Genomic DNA, 21,667 nt, shown 5'->3' on the forward strand with positions numbered 1-21,667 from the left:
TAAGAATTCTCAGTTCTCCTAAGTAATAAACTTCTACAAACTACTTTAAAAATGAACATGTTGTTTATGTGTATTCAAAAGGAATTAGGATTGCTTCCTTTCATTGTGGGCTATACAACTAGGAGAATTTGGCACAAACTAGATTCTCAGCTAATTTAGTTCAGTTATTAGCTAATTTAGTAAAATTATTATTTAAAAATAAAACTTATTTACAATCTCAGATTTAATCTAAAAATATAGCAAACATTGCCATGGAACAATTTCACACTGAGAAAGTCATTGGGAAAGTGTCTCCATTCAGAATAAATTGTGGTGAAGCTCACAGTCTCTATAAGAAAAGAAATGATCAGAGTCTAAAAAAAGCTGGTTCCCAGCAAACCTATGGTTGGTGTCTTGGTAACCTGCCTGAAAAATTTCAGGATGTTTCAAGATCCATGGGTGCAGATCTGTAAAAACGTGTTTTCTTGTCTATGAAAAGCAATTTTCTTAAATAGCTCCTAATTTTCTTTCATGATTTTCTGTCTCAAGGTAATAGTTTTACTCACAATTTTCCTCACTTTTTTCATCTACTTTTTCCTCATTTTTGTTTCTTGCTCAGGTGGACCTAAACTCAATGTCTGAGTCTTGTATGTTGACCCTGGGAAAAAAAAAAAAGTCTGCAAAAATTTTGTATGCATGATAAAATGGAAATAAAAAAAAAAGTTGCTTTTATTGCCTTAGAAGTCAATAAGAAAGCAAATCTTTTTTGTGAACCTGGGCTTGGACTCTTTTTATACAGTTGTTTTCACATGAACATAGAGAAATATATAAGATAATGATCAATGCTGAAAGATTGGTTATATGGTCATAGAAACTGAACAAAGCCTGAACTGTTCTTTACTAAACTTGTACATATTTTACAGTTATTTCAGATAATGTAAAATTATTCAAGTAAAAGTAATATTTGGGTAATTATCTGGAATCCATAGAAATATACTTCAGCTTTACTTCTCTTTAAGTGCATTCTATGGGTTTATGTAAAGAATGTTGTATTAAATTTTGGAAGGTAATAAGGATAATGGTATACATGATCATATATGTTATGCATGTGAAAACTATTAGGTTATCTGGTCTATCCTGACAACAGCACCAGTTTCTTTCCTTAAAGCATATTCTTTGATGTTCTGTCCACTTTAATTTTAACTGTTGCATCTAACTGGGTCACTGAATCTTTATACTGCTAAACCAGGCACAGTATGAAGTACCAATTCAGAGTATAGTGATGTGGTTAAAAAATCACTGGGGAGTAGATCAAAACCAGCAAGGTTATTTTTACTTTCAACCTAATTCATGTTTGAAGTGCAGTTGTGGTAATCCTGTTATTGGAAAACACTGTATAGAAGTAATTAAAAAAAAGAGGCATGAGGGGCCACATCCTGCCATCACTCTGCACCTGAAACCCCCACAAATGGCACTTAGAAAGCTGCTGGTGCAGCAGTGGCAGACTGCGACCCTTCACTTACAATTTTACTTAATACTACATAACGGCAAACTTTCCCTTTGGACACATATACACAGCTCCTTCTAAAGAACACTAGACTCATATTCAAAGAAATTCGCTCTTTGAATTATGTTTTTTTCATCTTTTAAGTCTTTAAATTATTTTAATTTTTTTTTTCCTTATTCTTCTTTCCTCCCCCTCCCCGTCAAGCTATCTAGCAGCATTTTGGATATATATAACAGTGACCAGGGAATGGCACCAGCTAATATGGGTCTTACAAATGCTTCTTGCCCAGCTAATCTACCAGTAAAAAGGGAACTCACAGGTAAAAGAACTCTGAGATTTTAGTATTTTATAATTTCAGAAGTGATGGTGTTTCTCTTAAAAGTTGAATAAATCTTGCTTATAAAATAGATGTCTATAATTAAATTCCTGGGAATTTTGAAGTTTGTAGTTTCCTTTAAGGAAAACAGCAAAGACCAAGGAGAAATGTTTTTATTCTGTTCTCCTCTTTAACAAGTCAGAAACCATGTTTGCCCCCCGCTTTTTTATGAACATGCTTCTAATAAGCCTAATTATTTTAGGAAACATAGTGGATTCTTCCACATGTTGGCTCCTGATCAGCTGTATAAATAAATTATCAGCCATTAAATTTGTTCCAGGGTAGAACAAATGGTTCTTTTAAAACCTTACAATAAGGCTATTCAAGGTAAATCTATATTAGTGGATTAACAACTTTAAAAGTTACATTCAATTAATCCAGAGAATGCTAACAACCATGTACAGTTTATTAGTGTCACTCAGAGGAAACAGTGAGCTTGTTCAATATCTTACAAATCTGATTAACTCTTGCATTATGGGATATACAAATCCATATTCACATTAGTGTATTGTAAGTTTTATCCTGATGTAAAATACAGCAAATTGGAGAAAAATAACCCTCCATAGCATTTCTATGTTCTTAGATAAAAAATGTGCAATGAAAAAATCTTAAGCAACCTGCCAGACTTGATCAAAAATTTAGTACTGGTAGAATATAGATTTGCTTATGATCTTGTTTAATAATAAAAAGAGTAATGAAGTAAAAAGACTAGAAGGCTGCTCTTTGTGACAAGAGGCCATTTTGAAAAGGTGAAAGAAGTACTGGAATTGCAACTTAAGGACTGTTTTAATAAATGTTACTTTCTGTCAGAAGCAGATACACGAGCAATGGCAAAGGAGAGACAAAAAAAGGATAACCACAATCTCAGTAAGTATATGTTCATCTTCCATCTCATTAAATGGAATGCATGGGGAATGCAGAAATAATATACATTAGCTACCATGTCTCTTCTCTTCTAGATCAGCATCTTACCAGGGTAATCAAATTGAACTCAGTCTGCAAACACAGCCAACCACACAGCTTTCTTCCCTGAAATTAATTTCTGTCTTTGACTTTTGTCTTTCAAAATACTTAGCATATTGTAATGAATTTTTTTCCATATCATCTCCTGCTACTATGTTTTTATTCTATAGTTGTACATCTATCCTGCACACTTGATGTTGTCTTTAAGAATTACAGTGCAAAACAGACAAGAAAGGAGGCAGATGATGAAAAAAACAACAGTGAAAATCCAAAGTCTTGACACCTTACTTACTGAAGCACCCATGTCTCTATGGGTGATGGGAAAGAAAAAAAAAAATAATTATTGAGGATATCAGACAACTTCTAAATGCTAGTTAAGCACCTAAAATTGTGGGAATTGTATGTCACAAAAGGAGATCAGTTCAGGACTGGGTGAGACTCACGGTGCTCTGACTCTGCTCTGATACACAAGCCCCCTAACTCCTGTGGGCTGGGATACACTTCTGGTTCCTTTGTGGAGAACAGTGCAGCCATGTACAGCTGTTAGGCGCTTCACTTCTAGAGGAACAGTCTTCTGTAGTTTAGGCTTAGAACATAGTGAAATGCATAGTTCAGTGTCTAAATAGTAAACTTGCAAAAATAAACAACATTTTGGTTTATCCAGAATAGGAAAAAAAATTTTTTAATTGCTGAAAGATTGCTATAAAATTAGGCAATTTTTCTCTCTAAAGAGCAATTTGAAACAAAACCCCTAAAGGATTCTTTTTTGGAAAATGCTGAATGAAGCAATTACATTTTCCAGTTCTACTTTCTACTTTTTCCAGCAGAAATAGTCTGGAAGTTGGTCTCAATGATCCTTATGAGTGCTTTGCAACTTGAGATAGTCTATGATTCTGTGAATTTAAACTAAATTGGTACTTAGTTAATAGCCACTATATGGGGAGTTTTTGCTGGACTAGGAAAGGCGGTGGGCAGGAGTTGTCTGGAACTGCAAGGGGAAAGCCAGGCACACACATACGTTAGGGATGCCAGGTCTTACTGTTGCCTTCATTGTCATTTTGACTCTGAGATCATCTTTCCTGAACACAGAGGACATATCTGAGAACTGCCCCTCACCACTGGCAACTGAGTGCAGGCTGTATGCCAGGATGATGGCATGCATACATGCAACATTTCTTCTGGTTTGGCTCCAGGTGTATGTATACTTCAGAGCTCAAAGTCTCTCTGGAGACAGCTCTACTGTCTGATGGCTTGGACATATTAATGCATTACATATAAAGGCATTTTTAGTGTGATTTTCTCTTTTATGAGTACCCTTTTTTTAGAGATGGTCTGAAAAAAGCAGTTTTTGAAACCTGATCAGAATTTTACAAACATTCATGTTTCAGGTTGAATTAAAGTCCACATTTTTCAGAAATATTTTTGTCCCTCCTACTAAGGAGGAACTAGAAAAATGTTCCTTTTGAAAGGCTGGATACTCAGTGAAACCATGAAAAGGAATTTAGATCTAAGAAATGGAACCTCTTCATGTAACAGCAAGAGTTTAAACAATTAGTAAGTGTATTGTGGTTTGGATTTTTGTTTTTGTTTTTTTCAAAGAAAGAATTAAGAACGTTTGTTTACTATCTGGTCATCCTGTCCATGTAATTTAAAAATTAATTTTCTCATTTAGCTTTGGTATAATTTAGTACTTGAAATATCATTGATAACCCAGGATACCACTGGAACAGCAACAGATATAAATCAGGGAAGATCTACAGAAACATTTTTCCAAGCTTCAAAATTTTTCCTCTAATTCACTAGCATAATCATTTGGAGTTTATTTTTGGGAAAAAAACCTACAAAAATAGAAAGAAAAAGAATATTGTAAGTGTCCACTTGTAAAGAAATTTTTTCTTGCTTTGTTTTATAGCCAATGTTTAGCTGACTACTTTTTGATGAGTTTCTTGCAGAGCTTTTCCACACTGTAAATACAAATTACACAACAACTAATATGCCATATGACTGTATAGTTCATGCACATTCTTTAACTCTTTTTGGCCTCCCATTATTTTGCCAACATCACTGAAATTCATCTTTTAAATTGCTCAGTTGCTATGTGCTTCCATATACCGTGTTCTCCTACAAGATCCAGCACATTGATGCCAATGGGATGCAAGGGGCCACTTAACAGTACACTCAGGAGGATTATAACCCTTTCTCCTAAATATGTGCATCACAACTACAGAAACTGAGGTGCTTTAATCTGTTGAGTGAAATTCCTGTGTCTAGAGAGAGTAAGACGAGATAATGCATCTCACCAAGGCAGCGCACTGTAAATAATAACACGTGGGGAGATCCCTGAGCTGCAGTCAGCTGGGGAGGGAACTGACTGTCACACAAACCTAAGAGCCTCACACAGACAGGAAGAAAAAACACCTTTATGTACTGGAAGAAGTAAAGAACCAAAAGTGATCTATGTGGTGGGGCTGAGGCTGGAAGCGATATGCTCGCATGACTCTGAGAAGGTTGAAGTCAGCCTAGAAGACCCACCAGGCCTCGCTTGGCTGCACACTTCTAATTTAGTTCTACTGGGCTTTTTGTACTTATATTCAAAATTAAGACAGCAAACTTGAAGTGCATATCTCCATACATGGAGGAGGAGAGCATGTATCCACTCTACCCACGTTTTAGGCTGGCCTACAGGGTCAGGTCTGGTCTGACAGAGTACGGTGGCATTACCACGTTGAGCCCAAGGTAAGCTCTTTCAAGAAGCAAGTCATAAGAAAAACAGCTCAGTGCAATTCAAGTGATGGACCAAAGTGAACCCTGTTTGTCCAGTGAGGTTTGGATTGAGTCAAAGTGCAATGTGGAGGGAGTGGACAAAAGTGCAAGTTCACACCAGTAGAACATCACTGCTGGTCTCTGACAGCTAGCAGTAACACAACGGAACTACGTTCTCACTCAATAAATTTTCCGTGTTGCAATTATATACAAGAAATCCCCCAAAGCAATGAGATATTTTTTGGGCCTATCCACTAGAAAATGTGAGGTTTCTGGATGTAAAAGTAGCTGGAAAAAAACTGGTGAGGAGGCAGAGCAGAATTCTCTCTAAATTAGTGAAAAGGGAGGCAGAAAGGTGACAAACCCTTTGTGCAGAGAAGGGCCACACACTCCACTCTGGATGCCAGTCCAATGCTGATAAAGTGGACTGAGAGCAGAGAGACGGGGAACTAATTTTAAGAGGCTTATCTTCGCTTTTTGCTTTCTAACTAAACTGCAGGTAAACCAAGATACCATACATAGTTTGTCTTAGGAGAAGCATAAATTTAAATACAGATTTTGTTGTTGTTGTTTTTTAATTGATGTTTTTCTTCATTTTCTGTGTTTTAAAAGTTATTGTAAACACGCTTGTGCTGTCCATCATTGCAGGAAACAGATGTGCTGGGGACAAAGTGTTTCTGGTACACAGTTGTTCTCAGTTTCAGTTCAGCGATATGGTTGCAGTTATGTCCTCTCTGTGGTTTGCAATGCTGGTAACAGTAGATAAGGGATAAAGAAGCTGTTAACTGTGATCTGTAGCAGGAATTCTGCCAAAATATGAAATGCTGGATGAGTTGTCTTGTGTCCCTGTTGAAGTCATCAGGAAAACTCCACGAAGCTGAAAACTGTTGTATGGGAGCCGAGTGGAGAAAGGATACATAAATACCAGGGGAAAAAAAGTACTGTTAGCTCATGTTTAGAGAATGTGTGACTATTTCATTCTCTGGGAGTCTAGTTTTAAATCAGCAGAAAACTACAGGTAGGGTAAGATACAGAGATGGTACTGATCATGGAGTTTGTCCTGAGAGTAAGTCAGAGACAGGTAAGAGATCGTGTCGGGACTTCTATTCGAGGAAGAAATTTTTTGTACATTGACTGAATTGTTTTTAACTAATTAAAATGCTTTATGTTGAATTTTCCCAAGAATATTTCACCATAAAAATAGTAACTGTTTCTTTTTAACAGTTGAGAGAAGAAGAAGGTATAATATTAATTACCGAATCAAGGAGCTTGGCACACTCATCCCCAAGTCTAATGATCCGTGAGTTCAACAGTCTTTCCTATAATAATGTTTATAGTTTAAATACAGGGAAAAAAAAGACAGTTGCATATACTGGCTATAGGATTGAGTAATGGGATACAAAATCTGCCATGCTGGGTCACTGGCTCAGATCAGGCTGTTAAAGTAACAAACCTTTGACAGATTTTTGATGCCTGTTGGGGAAATTTATGTGAAAGGATAATAAAATGAAAGCAATTCCAGGGTGTTTAAGAGAGATTGCCACATCAGGGCAAAAATACCCCCAAAACACAAACAAAATATAAAAAAAAAGGAAAAAGAAGATAAGCCAAAGAACAGAAAGTCCAGCGCTCTGTCCCTGGGAGCAATTGTGTGGTGCCTCTGGAGAAGGAAGGAGTGATGCTTTCAGCCCTTGCCATGGGCCCTCTAGTGGGATAAAACAAAACGCATGTTGTCACTCTGCCCTTTGCCTAAGGAAAAAAAAAAATCTGCTTAAGAGTCTGTAGACTGAGCATTTTTCAAAAGTCCTCCACTCAATGCAGAGAAAACAACAGCCCTAAAATGCAAGGATAAAAATAATAATTGCTATAATTGCTATAATAATAGCATTTTATACTAATGCATATACTTACAGTAACACAAAATGCATATTGCTTAAACTATACCTGCATTCCCTTAAAGCTTATATTTGTCATCAATATGAAAAAAGCCACCTCGGTAGGAAAGCCTATTGCAGGATTAGCAATAACAATTCAGTGTGATATTTAATGCTGAACTTTAGCCTTGGATTTCTCATATCACTCAGGGAAGCCTTAAGACCATGCACTAGCATGATTGTGACTCGCATAAAATTGATTATACAGATTTTGTCTTTATCATTTGCATGTCAATACAGACCTGCATGATACTTCAAATGAAAACATCTATTGATATTTCAGCCTTTTTCTTTTTTTTTTTGCTTAGGACTAAGAAACTTTTGATTATATTAAGGATTTCTATAACAATATAAAGCTGTGTGAGACTTACATAAGTACAAGGTTGGCATAACAAGCCATTTGGAGTGAAATCACCAGAGAGAAAGTTAATGCACCACATCCATTTTAGAGAATTCAAAAACTCGGATCCTTCGACAGCATCCACCCAAGATTAGATAAATGGGCATGTTCTTGTTATTAATATAGCATTAGGTATTATAGCTGAGTTAAAATAAGAAGTGCTCTAAGTACCTAAGTAAAGTTTTGGCCACACGTGATCCATTGCAAACACAGACTGGTAGAAGCCTTTTAATTTTGCTGGTGCATCTTTCAGTATTCAAAACCATTTGGGCAAATAATTGAAAGATTTCTCAGAAAAACAGTGGATGGCACTGTTGGTTTGCAGCTATAAAGCAATAATGGAAGCAAGTTATACTGCAATTAGAAATGGGCATGAAGTACAAATTCCAGCTGCGATTTTTGATTGCCTACAGAGGTGTTTCAGTTACATGTTTTGGTCTGGATTCAGGTTTAGTTTATAAACTTATTCAAAACATTAATACCTAGAGCAATCACTTAAGCTCTTCTTAAAAATGAATGACCTGGACCTGTAATTTTGCTCCAGTAAATGAAGATGGATTTTACCCACAGATTTTGGTGGTGTTGCTTGATGAAAAAGTTGCAGGTATAGATCCTGAAGACATCACCTTTTCTTGTTTTAGTCTGCAAACCCATGACTGAGTTCGACAGTGTGACAGCCCCAAAGTGGCTTATGTTTACAAAAGCACGAGTTGAACTTAAGTGTCTCACGTTCTGAGGACTGCTGTCTTCAAAAGGCTGGGAATCAGTACTCCTTTTGAAAATAGGCCTATTTAAAGGCTTTCAAGTTGGTGTTACGAAAAATGAGGCATCAAAAGGTGCAGGACACTTTTGAAAAACTAAGTTATGTCATAACTTTGCTATAGCTCAGTGCCAGGTTAAATTAATCCAAAGAAATGTAAACACTTTTTTTTTTTAATATTTGTAGGTGGAAATACATTAATTTGGCCATGTTGTTTTGTTGGCTGAGCAGATCAAAATTATTATTTCTTTCTGGTATGGTCCTGTGCTGCCAAATCACAACTCAGTGTCCTTACCCTCTCTTTCAGTTCTTGCTTTTTCCTTCATAACACCTTACTGTGCCCCCAATCTGCCCTCTTCTTCTTCTTTGAAAGAAAGAGATGTATCATCTCTTACAATACTTTATCTGTAACATTTTATCACATGTAGCATTTTCACCTCATATATTGATTTTAGAAGATTCTTCTTATAGTGGGAACTTAGCTGTAAAAAGAGAAACCTTAGTGATGCTTGGACTAATGACAGTGAAGCAAATCAGCCTTTGCATTGAAGAGCAAATAGTGCTATAACTAAGCCATTGTGGTGAGCATGCCTGTCCCAGATGGCTTGCTTCAAGAAGATTACATTCAGACTCAGGAACAGAAAAGGACATTTTTGATGCTATTTGGAAACCTTTTATGATTTATATTTCTTAGAAGTGGTGTGTGGGGGTTTTATTTCACTTTTGTTTTGTTAGTTATGTAGTGAACTTGTTTGGCTCCTGCAGAGCTTCCACAGGGACTTTCTTTTGACTGGCTTAAACCCCTATTCTTTTCACTTTTTGGTTTTTTTTTTTAATTTAGTGATGAAAAGTGTGGATTACACTGCTTAAATGAATGGGTGTTTTAAGTTCACTTCATCAGCATTAGAAAATGGAGATAAGTTGCAAAGAACTTTGACTCTTTTGTTTAGTTTTCAATGCTTAGATATCCAAGTGGTAGATAATTCAGAAATGTAAAACAGTTATACAGAATAATTCAGAAATAGAATTAAAAAAGGCCCAAAATACCCAGTCATATTTTGCTGAAAAACTCATAACTGGCTCCTTTAAATATATCTACCTTTCCGGTCATGGCTGTTTTGTGTTCAGCCTTTCAGAACCCAGTTTTAGGTGGTTAACAGGACTTTGCATTGTGATAGAATCTGGAGATGCCTATGCAAGAGCTGTTTCATGGTAGTCAGACAAGAATTGCCAGAAATACTAAGAAGAAAAATCTTTCCTTTAAGAATTCTAGTCGTTTTACAGAACTGGGATGTTAAGAGAACCACTGAGGATTTGGACAGAAGTAGTGGGTTGCTCTCACTCTCTCTGTTCTCTGCATCTGCCTGTGCCTGACCTATCTGTCGTCTGTGGACAGACCCACTAACAGCCAGCATGGCCACATTTCTTGTAAAGGAAAAGCTTGTGTACACTCATGCTATTATAAAATGGAAACTTGCTGCCCCTTTCAGGAGAATACACTTTGTAATTGTGCAGGTCATCAAAACAAGTACAAAGTCCTTCAAAGTATTTCTTTGAGCAAGCATAGTTTAAAGCTAATTTCTCAGAAATAGGGAAAGAAATGGTCTGCAAACATAGTTTCAACTTCACAAATGTATTTGTTATTAGTAACTGCTCTGTGGCTGGCAAACTCTGTGACTACCACCCTCTCTCAAACTGTTTTCGTTTATTAGCTTTAATCTTAGATGATCAGATGCTCTCGTCCTTCCTACAGTTCAACTTGTGTAAACTAGTGAATGTCCTTTGACTTTAACAAAGTTACGTTAATGGAAATGAGCTGAAGATCAGTCTCATGGCTATGGTTCTTTTCTCCTAAATGAGAAACTCTCCTAGGTGAGAGTTACGTGGTTGGGTCTGGGCATTTGAGATTTGTAGAGAGATTCAGCTGGTAAAGTTAGGAGGAGCTAGGGTTCAGACACCAATAAAACACAATGTGTTTTTTACTTATTTGCTACTTTTCCATGCAAATCATGTTAAGTGTGGTAGACCTCTGTTAATTAATCTAGATAACACATGCGTAACTTGCTAAAAATTTCAAATTATTGTACCACATGCACACACAAAGACACAATTCTCCTTTGCAGAAGTCATTGTTGATGATCAGACCTGCATAACTTCTTACTGCTCTCAGCTGACTTCTTTCACATGTAGCATTTCCTATGTGTTTCAGTCTTTACAGGATGGAGTCTTACATACATACAATAAAAATGAAGAATAAGGAAAAAAATAATAAAAGAAAGGAATTAATAGACAGTGAAAGAGTAAAAGGAAAAAAAGAGCTCCTGCCATCTCCAGACTAGTTGACCTATATCTATTTTGTGGGTTCAAAACAGTTATGAATGCAACTGTTTTGTCTGTTTTTTATAAAGCAGTTTCCAATAAAATGACTAACAACTGCCAGTGGCTGCTCAGTTTTTAAAGGTTCTCAAATGGGTTTGTAGGCCTTGTCATTTCAAATTTTATCTCTATTATATACTGAGTAAACACAATATATAAATCTCTAAAAAGCAAACCCCACAATTTCCTAGTGCCGCTTTTATCATTTTTCGGATAACTTTATTTGCACCCAATTTAGAATTCAGCATTTTCAGAGAAATACCAAAAAGCCAAAAAACTGTTCAGAGACTTTCTGAATTCTTCTTAAGCACTTGCTGTGCTTGGATTTAATCCATCTTCAAATGCTAAGATGTTTTTTTCTTCCCATCATAGATGAATCTGCCTGCCTGCCTGCTAAGCAGAGCTGGATGCATTGCAGACTATTGCTATGTAGGCACCTCCTCTGTGCTATTCCCCCTGTTTGCCTCCATCATCACTAGTAATATTGCTACTCTTCCAACCTTGCACATCTGCATAGAGCCTCTGTTTCTCCATAGTACTGTCCTATGACTTCTGTATGATGCTCTGGGCTAAAACAGATGGAGAGTGTCTGCGATGCAGAACCAGCACAGACATCTTCGGTATTTTCTTTTGCGTCTGGTATAAATAGAGAAACATGGAGTGAAAAACATATTGACTTCTAAGGTCACCAGCTGATCCTTTGCTGCGTTGCCTTCAAACATTGGAAGATCTAATTTCAATATTCCTCATTTAATAAGACACCGAACAGTATATGTATGTATCAGTCAAGTTGTAGAGGATATGTGGGATACACACACACACACAAACACATACACATAAAATAACAGTCTCTTAAATGATGATAGTAACCACAGCATTTTCATCCTAGATCTCCATTATAGTTTTGCCTCTCAAATTTGTAAATATTGCCACATGCAGAAGCTGACCAGATCCATCTCTCTGGCAGTTTGAATCCAGGAATTAGCCCTCCAGTGAAGATTTATTTCAACCTATGAGAAAAAACATCATTACCATGTACACAAAAATTCAAACTATCAAGACAATATCACAAAGGTTGTCAATTATGTGTAACATGAATGAATTTCATGACAAAAGGATTTCAAATACAGTCATGAATGTGTGGCTTATTCATATATCAATCAGAAAAATTAACCAAAAAGATTTTTGTCTGAATTTGATTTTAAATTCATAACATTTTATAACTGACATGAAATCATTTGTGAAATCACTATGAATTTTTTGCCAAATATGTGATATAGGCATATTTTTCTTCTGCTGTTACATGTCTTAATGATTTTCATTTTGCCAGCCATGGATTAATTTCTGATTTCATAGTGCTACATTTTTTTGTTCAGACCATCAGTCCAAAACTGGCTTAGTTTTGTCTTAATTACATGCCAGGAAGAGCTGACCCTCCTTGCCTAGGCAGTTTGTGTTTCTCCAGAGTTTATGCTATAGGTTTTCTTATTACCGTAGCACTTTTCAAAGTTGCCACAAAAATGTCCTAAATCAGTCATTTTCACTTGAAATTAAACAAAATCCTGCCATAATCCAGAGCTATATATAGCACATATAGCTCATATCTGGGATGGCAGTGGAGATTTCCCATCTGAAATGTTGTTGTCCTCCTAACTTTAGCTGCTCCTATTTATTCAGGAGTGTTCTGGTGTAGATGGACAGGGACCTCTGTGGCTTTCAAAGTCTGCTGTGATTCAGGTGTAAATAGGCACCTCTCAGTATTTTACCTAACTTTCCAAAGAGGTCTGAAGAAAACAAGATTGTAATGTGGTGATGGAAGTCAAAGATTTGTCCAGAAAATAAGTGTACTAAAAACTTCCTTAACCTTTACAGTTTGAACATAGGTATCCCATAGGTGAGGAGAAATTCCTCTCCTAGAAGGGAGTCCATGGGGTGCTGGCAGGAAAATGTTCTGTCCTCCCACCTGGGCAAGAACTACAAGGAGAGGAAGGAGGAGACAGAAGAGCTTCCAAGAGATGATTCAGCTGTCATGAGAGAAATAGGTTCTGCTCTTGGCTCCCTCCCACTCCCACCTCTGCTTTAGTTTTTTTTGACCAGGGATGGTCTAAATGAGAATACATACCCACTTCAGTGAGCAGTCTCTGATGCTTTGGCTTTGTAGACAGCAGGGTCTGAGACAATAATTATTTTCTCTCTGACCTCCTCACCTTCTAATCCTGAAAGCTGTGCATTCCTGGTCCACATCACTGAGACAAGGAGAGGTCCCAGTGTGCTGGAGCCCCGCAGTTTGTTTGCTGCCCGGAGAGGATAGAGATGTGAATTCAAGCCCTTTCTGATCAAAAGGGTGGTTGTCCCAAATCTCTGGCAAATGATCTAAATTCTAGGATATGGTTAAACACTATGATGCTTTATCAAAAATAATTTTGCATATTTTTCTGAGCATCTTTAAAGCTATCAACTCCATGAGGTTTTATCCCTAGTATAATGCATCAGGAAAGGCCAGGTGGTCTGGGTCCCCAAATCCTGACCTGCCTGGCTTCTGCCCTATACATTCAGTAGAAAGACAACTGCCTCGATGGAAGTCTCTAAGGGTGCTTAGTTGTCTGGTGAGGGTGTAAGGATCCTTAGCCCCTTACTCTGAGAGGCTGAATGTAGAGCATAGACACTTCTGCCATAAATCCACTCCACATCACAGTTTTACTGTTTTACTCACCATAGATGAGCATGTGAGTAGGAGCGAGTCTCATTAACCAAAGCAACCAAGGAATAATGGAAAGCGATGATTGACTGGAGTATAATTTATATTTTTTTGACTCTATAAATGCCAGCATATAAGTATATGTACTTGGAATAAGTACTAAAAAAAATGCACTAAGGTGGTTACTTGTCACTCCCAACCTCAGATTCTTACTGGTTTAAATAGCTTTTTTTTTCTCAGGTTGACCAGAACCTCTGCCAATCTTCTGCTCGGTCTAAGCCTACAGTGAAGTGGATAGTTTGGATAAACCCTTCTGTCTGTATATTTAATGCAGTGGGCCCATCCTGTATCATAAAATACTGAACTTTATTAGAAATAAAACATTTTCAACAAATTCCATTCTTGTTCCAAGGCCTCCAAGACCTGACATAAAGCAATAGATGGAAAGTTGATAAAGGGGTACATGAAAGTCCTTGAACAGATACATTTGAACAAGTGTACTGTTGTTAGTAAGACTGCTTGTAAGCTGGAAGTTAAACCATGATTTCCTGAATGATGGACAGGTTTGATCTTATCTTTTTGCAAGGCTTTTATTTTGAGTTGGAGTCTGCACGTAGCTGTGGATTTTAACTTGGTTTATATTGTTTCAAGATTTTTGAACAGGATTTTTGTCATTCCATAGCCATTATGGTTACCAAAGTGCGATTTGTCTGGTCTATCATCAATGAGGAGTGGCATTCACACAGACCATTTTTTTCTCAACAAGCATAAAAGCAACCTCATTAGTAAGTCAGGTAAAAGGAGTAGTATATTCAAAATGATCTTTAAAAATTTAGGCTTAAGTCCTCAGTAATGTATATTTCCTAGTTCATTAATGCAGAAATACTGAACATAGATTTTAATCTTAGAGTTAATAATAAAAGCAATTTTCACTAAAAATATAAAAACTGTAATGGTAGAATCATGATATTGCATTTAGCTCTCCCACAAAAAGTCACTTTATTACTTTCTTTTGACACTTATTTTCATTCTGGGATTAATTTTACTATATAAGGGCTTCTTAACTATTCTATTAAAATTTCCATTCAGAAGCAATAATATCTAAGAGTGAATAATAGTCATGTAAATCATTATTTCATATTAATGTAAAAGATTTTGTAAGTTCTTATGAATTCTGCTGACATGCACAATTGTGAAAAGGTTATCTCTACATTCTGCAGTGATATGCGCTGGAACAAAGGAACTATTTTAAAAGCATCAGTGGAGTACATCAAGTGGCTACAAAAAGAACAACAGAGAGCCAGAGAATTAGAACACAGGCAGAAGAAATTAGAGCATGCTAACAGAAGACTTCTACTCCGAATTCAGGTTTGTATAAGAGCGTCGCCATGAACTACAAAGCTGTCTCAGTACTTATCCCTCATCAAATTTTATTAATCTATATAATTTTTCCCCAAATGGCATTTATTAAAAATGAATTGGCTTTCCCTATTTATTGCTGTATATATTGGGGAGAGGATATTTTTTTAGATTTCTAGGAAATTCCTTTGATAATTAGACCTTACATAAAGGAATACAGGGAAAGTTAATGAAGTATTTGTACAGTTTCCTTATGTATGTATTAGAGCCAGAGAAAGACAAAAAAGGAAGCAAAAAAGCATATCCCTGCCGCCAAACATCAATACTGGACTCAAAATTCCCTTCAGTATTTTCATCTTCCCTTGGTAACCATTTTACATGTTGCAATTCCTTGGGTATAATGTGCCACGTTATATCTGCTTGTGCCATGAAGCAGCAGAATATGGCCCTACATGGCTTGAAATGCAATATTTTAATATAGACACATATGAAGATGAGACAGGCAGACATAAAATCAACCATCTTATGTATGGTGATTTGCACATCTATCTGTAGAACATAAGCATCATCAAATAAAGTATTTTCTGTTTCTCTGGATAGCAGCAGATAACAAACTAGAAAGTTGCAACATTCTTCTGTCACCTTTATTGAGTTCAGTACGCAATGGTTTTAGAGAGGCTGTCCTACCTCTTATGTTCCCGTAGGACAGTTGCTTAACAACAGGAGGGGAAATAAAAACACTCGAGTGGCAAATTTTCATAGATTAACAATTTCGTATTTTAAAATGTAGTCTCACAACTGGACAAAAGGTAATATTAATTTGTATATATGATCCATATACTTATTGCAATAGTTCTGAATGCACTGCTTTGTCTTTTAAAGTCATTATCTAATTGTTTTTGTTTGAAATGTTAGGAACTAGAGATCCAGGCACGTGCACACGGCCTTCCAGTCATGTCTTCACTCAGTGCTGTCGATTTAGCTGCACAGGTCATCAAGCAACAGTCTTATCCAGAGGAGAACTCTGTAGACTACTCTCAACAAATGCCTCTGGCACATGGACCAAATCCTGATGTTTGCGACGGATCTACAGCCTTTTCTGATCCACTTTCACACTTCACGGATTTGTCCTTCAGCGCAGCTCTAAAAGAAGAGCAACGGCTAGAGGAAATTTTACTGGATGACACGGTGTCGCCATTTGGAACAGACCCACTCTTGTCCTCCGCGTCCCCCGCTGCATCGAAAGAGAGCAGCAGGAGAAGCAGCTTTAGCACAGATGATGGAGATGATTTATAAAAGCAGAAAGGGCCTCGTACTTCTCTAATCCACTTGCTAAAAGACTGAGTTGAACGTAAACATGGTGTTTGTGCTTATTTTAAATATAAATAAGGAGACTTACTGTGAAGATAAGTTACTACGTGACAAGGGTTTAAATCAGCCCTTATTTCACAGGAAAATGAGATGGACACCAACTCATATCACTTTGCCCCAAATTCGCACTCTCTGTTCACAGCTGACATTTGCACAAATCTTTGTTCACTGGGAATGTTTTTAATATTGTTCCATGACTTTTTTACAGCGCTATCAAAATGGTTACTGCAAAAGGAATACCCAAGCTACAAAAGTGTATTCAAACCCTCACTTCAATCTGCATTCACTATTCTCTGCTATAAACAGGAGTTTTAGTCATTTTTTAATTTCTCTTTTTTATATAACTAAAAATTCTACAAAACGTGAAGCAACAGGGAACTATTTAAGCTGGGAACTATAGAGATGTTACACATTTTTAAATCTGAAAGAACAGATGGTAATGCTTTCGCACAAGTGAAGTGAGCATGAAATTTAAACGGCGTAGGCTTCTCTTTAAAAGGAGAAAATCCATTAAGCTTTTCATGGAATTCCATTTTTAAAAATTTCATTTGTAGAAAAAGAACAGACTTTTAATATATGTTTTAATGATACAAAAGAAAAATGGAAACTAACATAATGACACTCAAAGGAACTCAGACAGAAAAAGAAATGGCATTTCAACAGAAAGACTTTATGAGGTACAAGACTCCACAAAGATATTCCGTGTTACAATTAGCACAATTAAAAACAAGCACTATTGGTAACAGTGCTATGTCAGCTGCTTATTCCAAGAATATTAAAACTGTGTCCTTTTTTGTGTGGAAGAGATCAGAGCTCAGAGACACAACAGAGTGCTTCTGGACAACTTTCAGTGTCCTTTGGCAGCACAATAAGGTTTTTCCAAAGGGACTCTACTTTATCCGTACTCATACCTTTGATCCATTCGGAAATGGAGGGAAATTACAAGATTCTCATTGCATACACTTGAAACAAAGATAATTTAATTTCGAATTTGGCTTTGGATTCATGACAGAAAGGCTGAAAAGGAAGACTTTTCAAACCAAAGGGGATATTCAGAAGTGTTGATGTGATGCACTGCTCCTCATAACTAGCTTGCTAGGAGGGGGCGTTCAGAAAATGTGTTTTGATGACTCAGTAAAGGCTTGGCAGTTTGAGGGCAGGTAGAAGGCATATCATTTCTATACATAGTGAAATTCTGGAGAGTGATGTATGTTCCTGGAGGACATTAAGTGCAATCATTCTAATTGTAATATTAATACATTGGAAAATAAGCTGGCACAGGTTCTTTGTAGCTCTTCCTCAACCAGAGCCAAAAGATCACATTAGGGAGTTCTCTAATTATTCAAAATATGTTTCAAAAGTGTGTATTAATTTTGCTGTCACTGAGCCTGCCTCACACCCCAGAAGTGTCACAGGATTGGAAATAGGAAGAAGAGATTAAAATGGATTGTTGTTTGAGTTAATGTTTTAGACATATTTAAACATATTATCCAAGAACAAAGCAATTGTTTCTTCCTATTGCCTCTTCTGTTATTGGTACCTGGGTCCTCCTCACAGTCCTTGTGAGGTTTGTGTTCCTCCAGGGCCATACCCCATTCCTGACCAACCCAGATAGTGTCACAATAGTTTCTTAATTGGAAAGTTAGCAGTGGGATAATAAATTACATCCAGATGGCTACAAAAGATGATGGAGTATCCAATTTTAGAAGAATATTTATGTTTTTAGGTAACTCAAGGATTTCTATGAGCCTATGCAAACTACTTGGATGTAAGCTGAACAGAGCAGAACTGATCTTCTTTTTGTATATGTGTGGGGTCCGACAACCCGTGACCCTCAGAAGAGGCTAAGATATGCTTCCACTGCACAGTTAAAAATAATAGCAACAACAAATAGTCTTCTGGTCATTTTCTTTTTTATTTTTTAGCATGGAAGAAAGGAATGGAAAGACAAATGAGTATTAACCAAAGGTAATTGAACATAGAACTGATCAGCATTTTAATTGAAGTGCTTCTATAAATTAAGCTCATTAGAAGAGGAACCACTTTGTCGTAGTTTTGCCAAAGACTAGCTAATATTGACATCTGAATACAAAATATGATGAATTAAAAGTAACATTTATGCCCACATTATGTCTAGTGTAGGATGCATATTGTCCATTTCAGCTGATGAAAGAAGGGGATACTTGGGTGATATCAAATGCCATTTGTCCTTGTACTGCAGTTTCTACTACATTAGTTTTAAATACACCAGTGTGGATTGCTCATAATGGAGAAAAAGAAATTAAATATGAATGTATTACATGATTTTCCCATTGAACTTTTGCATGGGAGTTAGACCATACTTCTGAACTATATTGACTTTAAATATCCTGAATTTCATCACTTTTATAAGCACTGTTCTAAAAAAACATTATAGTGCATCCATTAAATGTTTTAAAGTTGATTTTCCTTCTTCTGACAATTGCTTCAGTCTGAAGCATCGGATTTTTTTCCTCTTCCTGCATGAGAAACTTAACAGAAGGTAGTGAATGCTTCTTTTGCAATATACCATATTGCATCTATCATTAAACATAGTCAAGGTCTCTTCGTCCACACAAAAATCCCCAACCCCCTTGCCCAAAACACTAAATGTATCCATACCTGTAGGTGTGTATTACAGCAATGCTGTTTCACTACCATTACGTTTTTTTCTAGTAGGAAATCATCGTAATTAGTATTTTAGCTAATAACTACAACCTGTATTACAGCATCACTCTTGAAATTAAGTGGTGATGCAGGGTGAAAGAAACAGTGATCTAGGACATTCTGGGGAGAAAGAGGTGGTACTGAAAGCACTTAGGAGATGGGTGTGCTGGTAACCATATCCCAGAGGTTCTGGAGTAAGCACTCCCTCTCCCACGCCAGGTTTGACCAGGCTGCTGTGAAGCTGAGAGGACTGTTAGAGCAGAGCAGAGCAGAGCATGGTCCTACCGGCTGGCACAGAGGAAAGGGAGTTCGTGACTACAGGGACAAATCCAGACGTCCTTCCTCAGGCAGAATTTCTTTGCTGTCCATGTGAGTTTTATTGGACTAAAACGTGGTGCAAGCGAAATACACTTCTTAGCTATTTCCTACAGAGATATGTTTAATGGAATCTCATTAAAGAGATGCATAATATGTCTGTGGCTCTGGGCCTAGAAACGAATTTAAAGACTTACAGAGCTTAACCTCAGGCAGGGCAGGGGGTGAGGGGAACTGGCTATTTTTGTCAAGATGTATTACACGAGGAGTTCTTGCTTGTTTTCAGTAGCAGCTGTTCAAAGCTGGTGGACGTATTCCTGCAGACTACACAAAACAGTGGACTGATAATTACACAAAAGGAAAGGGAGTTGAAGTATTAACATCCTGTTTAATTCATGAAATGGATATAGATACTATACTAAGAACAGAAACCTAAATTATTTCGTTGCGCATAGCGTGGATAGTGTGAAAAGCTATGGTAAGTGCAAACAGTTTTAACAAACAGGAACACATTTGCTTTATATAGTAAAATAACTAATTCAGTCATTTAATCTTAATAAGAACATTGTTATTGTAATACCTTTTGACTTTAATAGGGCTGTATATATGAATGGAGGATGTAAAATTATTGTAATTTAAAATTATGTTAAGTCTCTTAGATAAGTAAAGGCATTTACATTACTATTATGAGACTGTAGAATATTTTTATAATAATTGCTATTTTTCATTGTTAACCATATAGTATCTTGTTTTTCTAAGTCAATGTATGCAGACAGAATGTACTTTATTACGCACTGTACATGCAATCTTTTAAAAATTACGTTTTATACATGCTGGTATTTTATGTTTATTATATGAATACAATTAAAGGACTGAAATTAAAACATCTCATTATATGTCCCTTGTGAAACTTCACTATCCCGTCCCTCAAAGAATGCCATCACAAGACAATATAATAACATCCGCTAAGAACATCTGAGATAGATACCTAACAGACAAAACACTTCACAACTGCTAAACATTTAGTCCATTATGATACATCATGATCCAGTAGCCTCCCATTAATAAAAATAATTGATACATTCTTTAATATGGTCTCCTGCCATCTGCTTATTCCTGCTGCTAAGGCTTTGATTTATGGAAAGTGTTTTCAGAATGTTGCAAAATTGCTAGCAGGCATGATGATATCAGTTAAATCACTAAGAAGCTCTACAAAAACCTTTTAATGTACTAGATGTTCCCCAGACAATCTAGGATAAACAGAATATTGTATTTTAAGATGTAAAACATTTTTTTAAAGCTGATAATTAGGTAGCATTTGGCACTAAAAGATACTCTTACTTAATGAATTAAGTAAGGATTCAGATTGCATTATGAATTCCTAATATCAAAAGTGCTGCTTTCTTTAGAATATATTTGGTGCTTTCTGTGCATGAAATGATGCAAAAGTTGTTGAGTAGTAATATATATTTCAGCTATAGTTTTGTAATAGTTCATTGTTTCATGTAAAATAGTGCTCATTGTTTGTGTACATCAGATAAACATTCTATTTGTAATAAAGATGTTCTCTGGGCTCTTTATTTCATCAAATTATTAAGACACCCCTATCAGTATTGAAACAGAATATTATTACAAATATTATTTAAAGTTCAGTGATTAGACATGGAAAGAAGCTTTGCTTTTTTACATATTTATTATGCACTTAGGATTTGATCATAAAAGGTACTCAGCTCCTTTGTGAGGGACTTGAGCCCTCAGTTCACTTTGAAGAAAGGCAATGCTCAGCCTGTTGCAGACTCAGACACTTAACGATTAAATAAACAGCATCAGAAAATAAAATCAAAAGTTATTTGACAGATTAGAAGAGCACTGTGTGATATACTGCTTGATTAAAAGTAGTGATGTTTGCAATTGACAGACAAACAGATTTAATGGCAGCATCATTTGTACTGACAGCCAGTGGGAGATTAGAGGAAAACGTATGAAGTTGTGATAACGATCAGACCAAAAGTCTAATTATAAAGGAGGCTGCAGCAGTGAAGTATGCTAAGGCTTATTGGTTAAATCACTGGTACCCATCAAGTTAAATATATATCAGTTTCATTAATTGGCAACCACAAGACAAGTGTTCTATATTCAGGGTGGTGATGATTTTGATATAATCCACCACATTGTGGTTAA

The 21,667-nt window shown here is 36.4% G+C and overlaps 1 protein-coding gene across 4 annotated transcripts in view; it reads left to right on the top strand.

The window, feature by feature from the left end:
• Nucleotides 1–20,947, top strand: part of TFEC (transcription factor EC) — a 71,474-nt gene extending 50,527 nt beyond the window's left edge. For 2 of the 4 annotated variants that reach the window (XM_054813001.1, XM_054813004.1), the window contains 5 exons: nt 1,691–1,805; nt 2,673–2,729; nt 6,813–6,888; nt 14,977–15,124; nt 16,031–20,947. In XM_054813001.1, the coding sequence (XP_054668976.1) occupies nt 1,691–1,805; nt 2,673–2,729; nt 6,813–6,888; nt 14,977–15,124; nt 16,031–16,411 (777 nt within the window). In that variant the 3' untranslated portion in view covers nt 16,412–20,947. The remainder of the gene's footprint in view (nt 1–1,690; nt 1,806–2,672; nt 2,730–6,812; nt 6,889–14,976; nt 15,125–16,030) is intronic. The other 2 variants (XM_054813002.1, XM_054813003.1) reach the window with 2 other exon arrangements.
• The last annotated feature ends 720 nt before the right edge of the window (nt 20,948–21,667 follow it).

The sequence above is a fragment of the Grus americana genome, chromosome 1 (assembly GCF_028858705.1).
Source record: "Grus americana isolate bGruAme1 chromosome 1, bGruAme1.mat, whole genome shotgun sequence".
NCBI lineage: Eukaryota > Metazoa > Chordata > Aves > Gruiformes > Gruidae > Grus > Grus americana.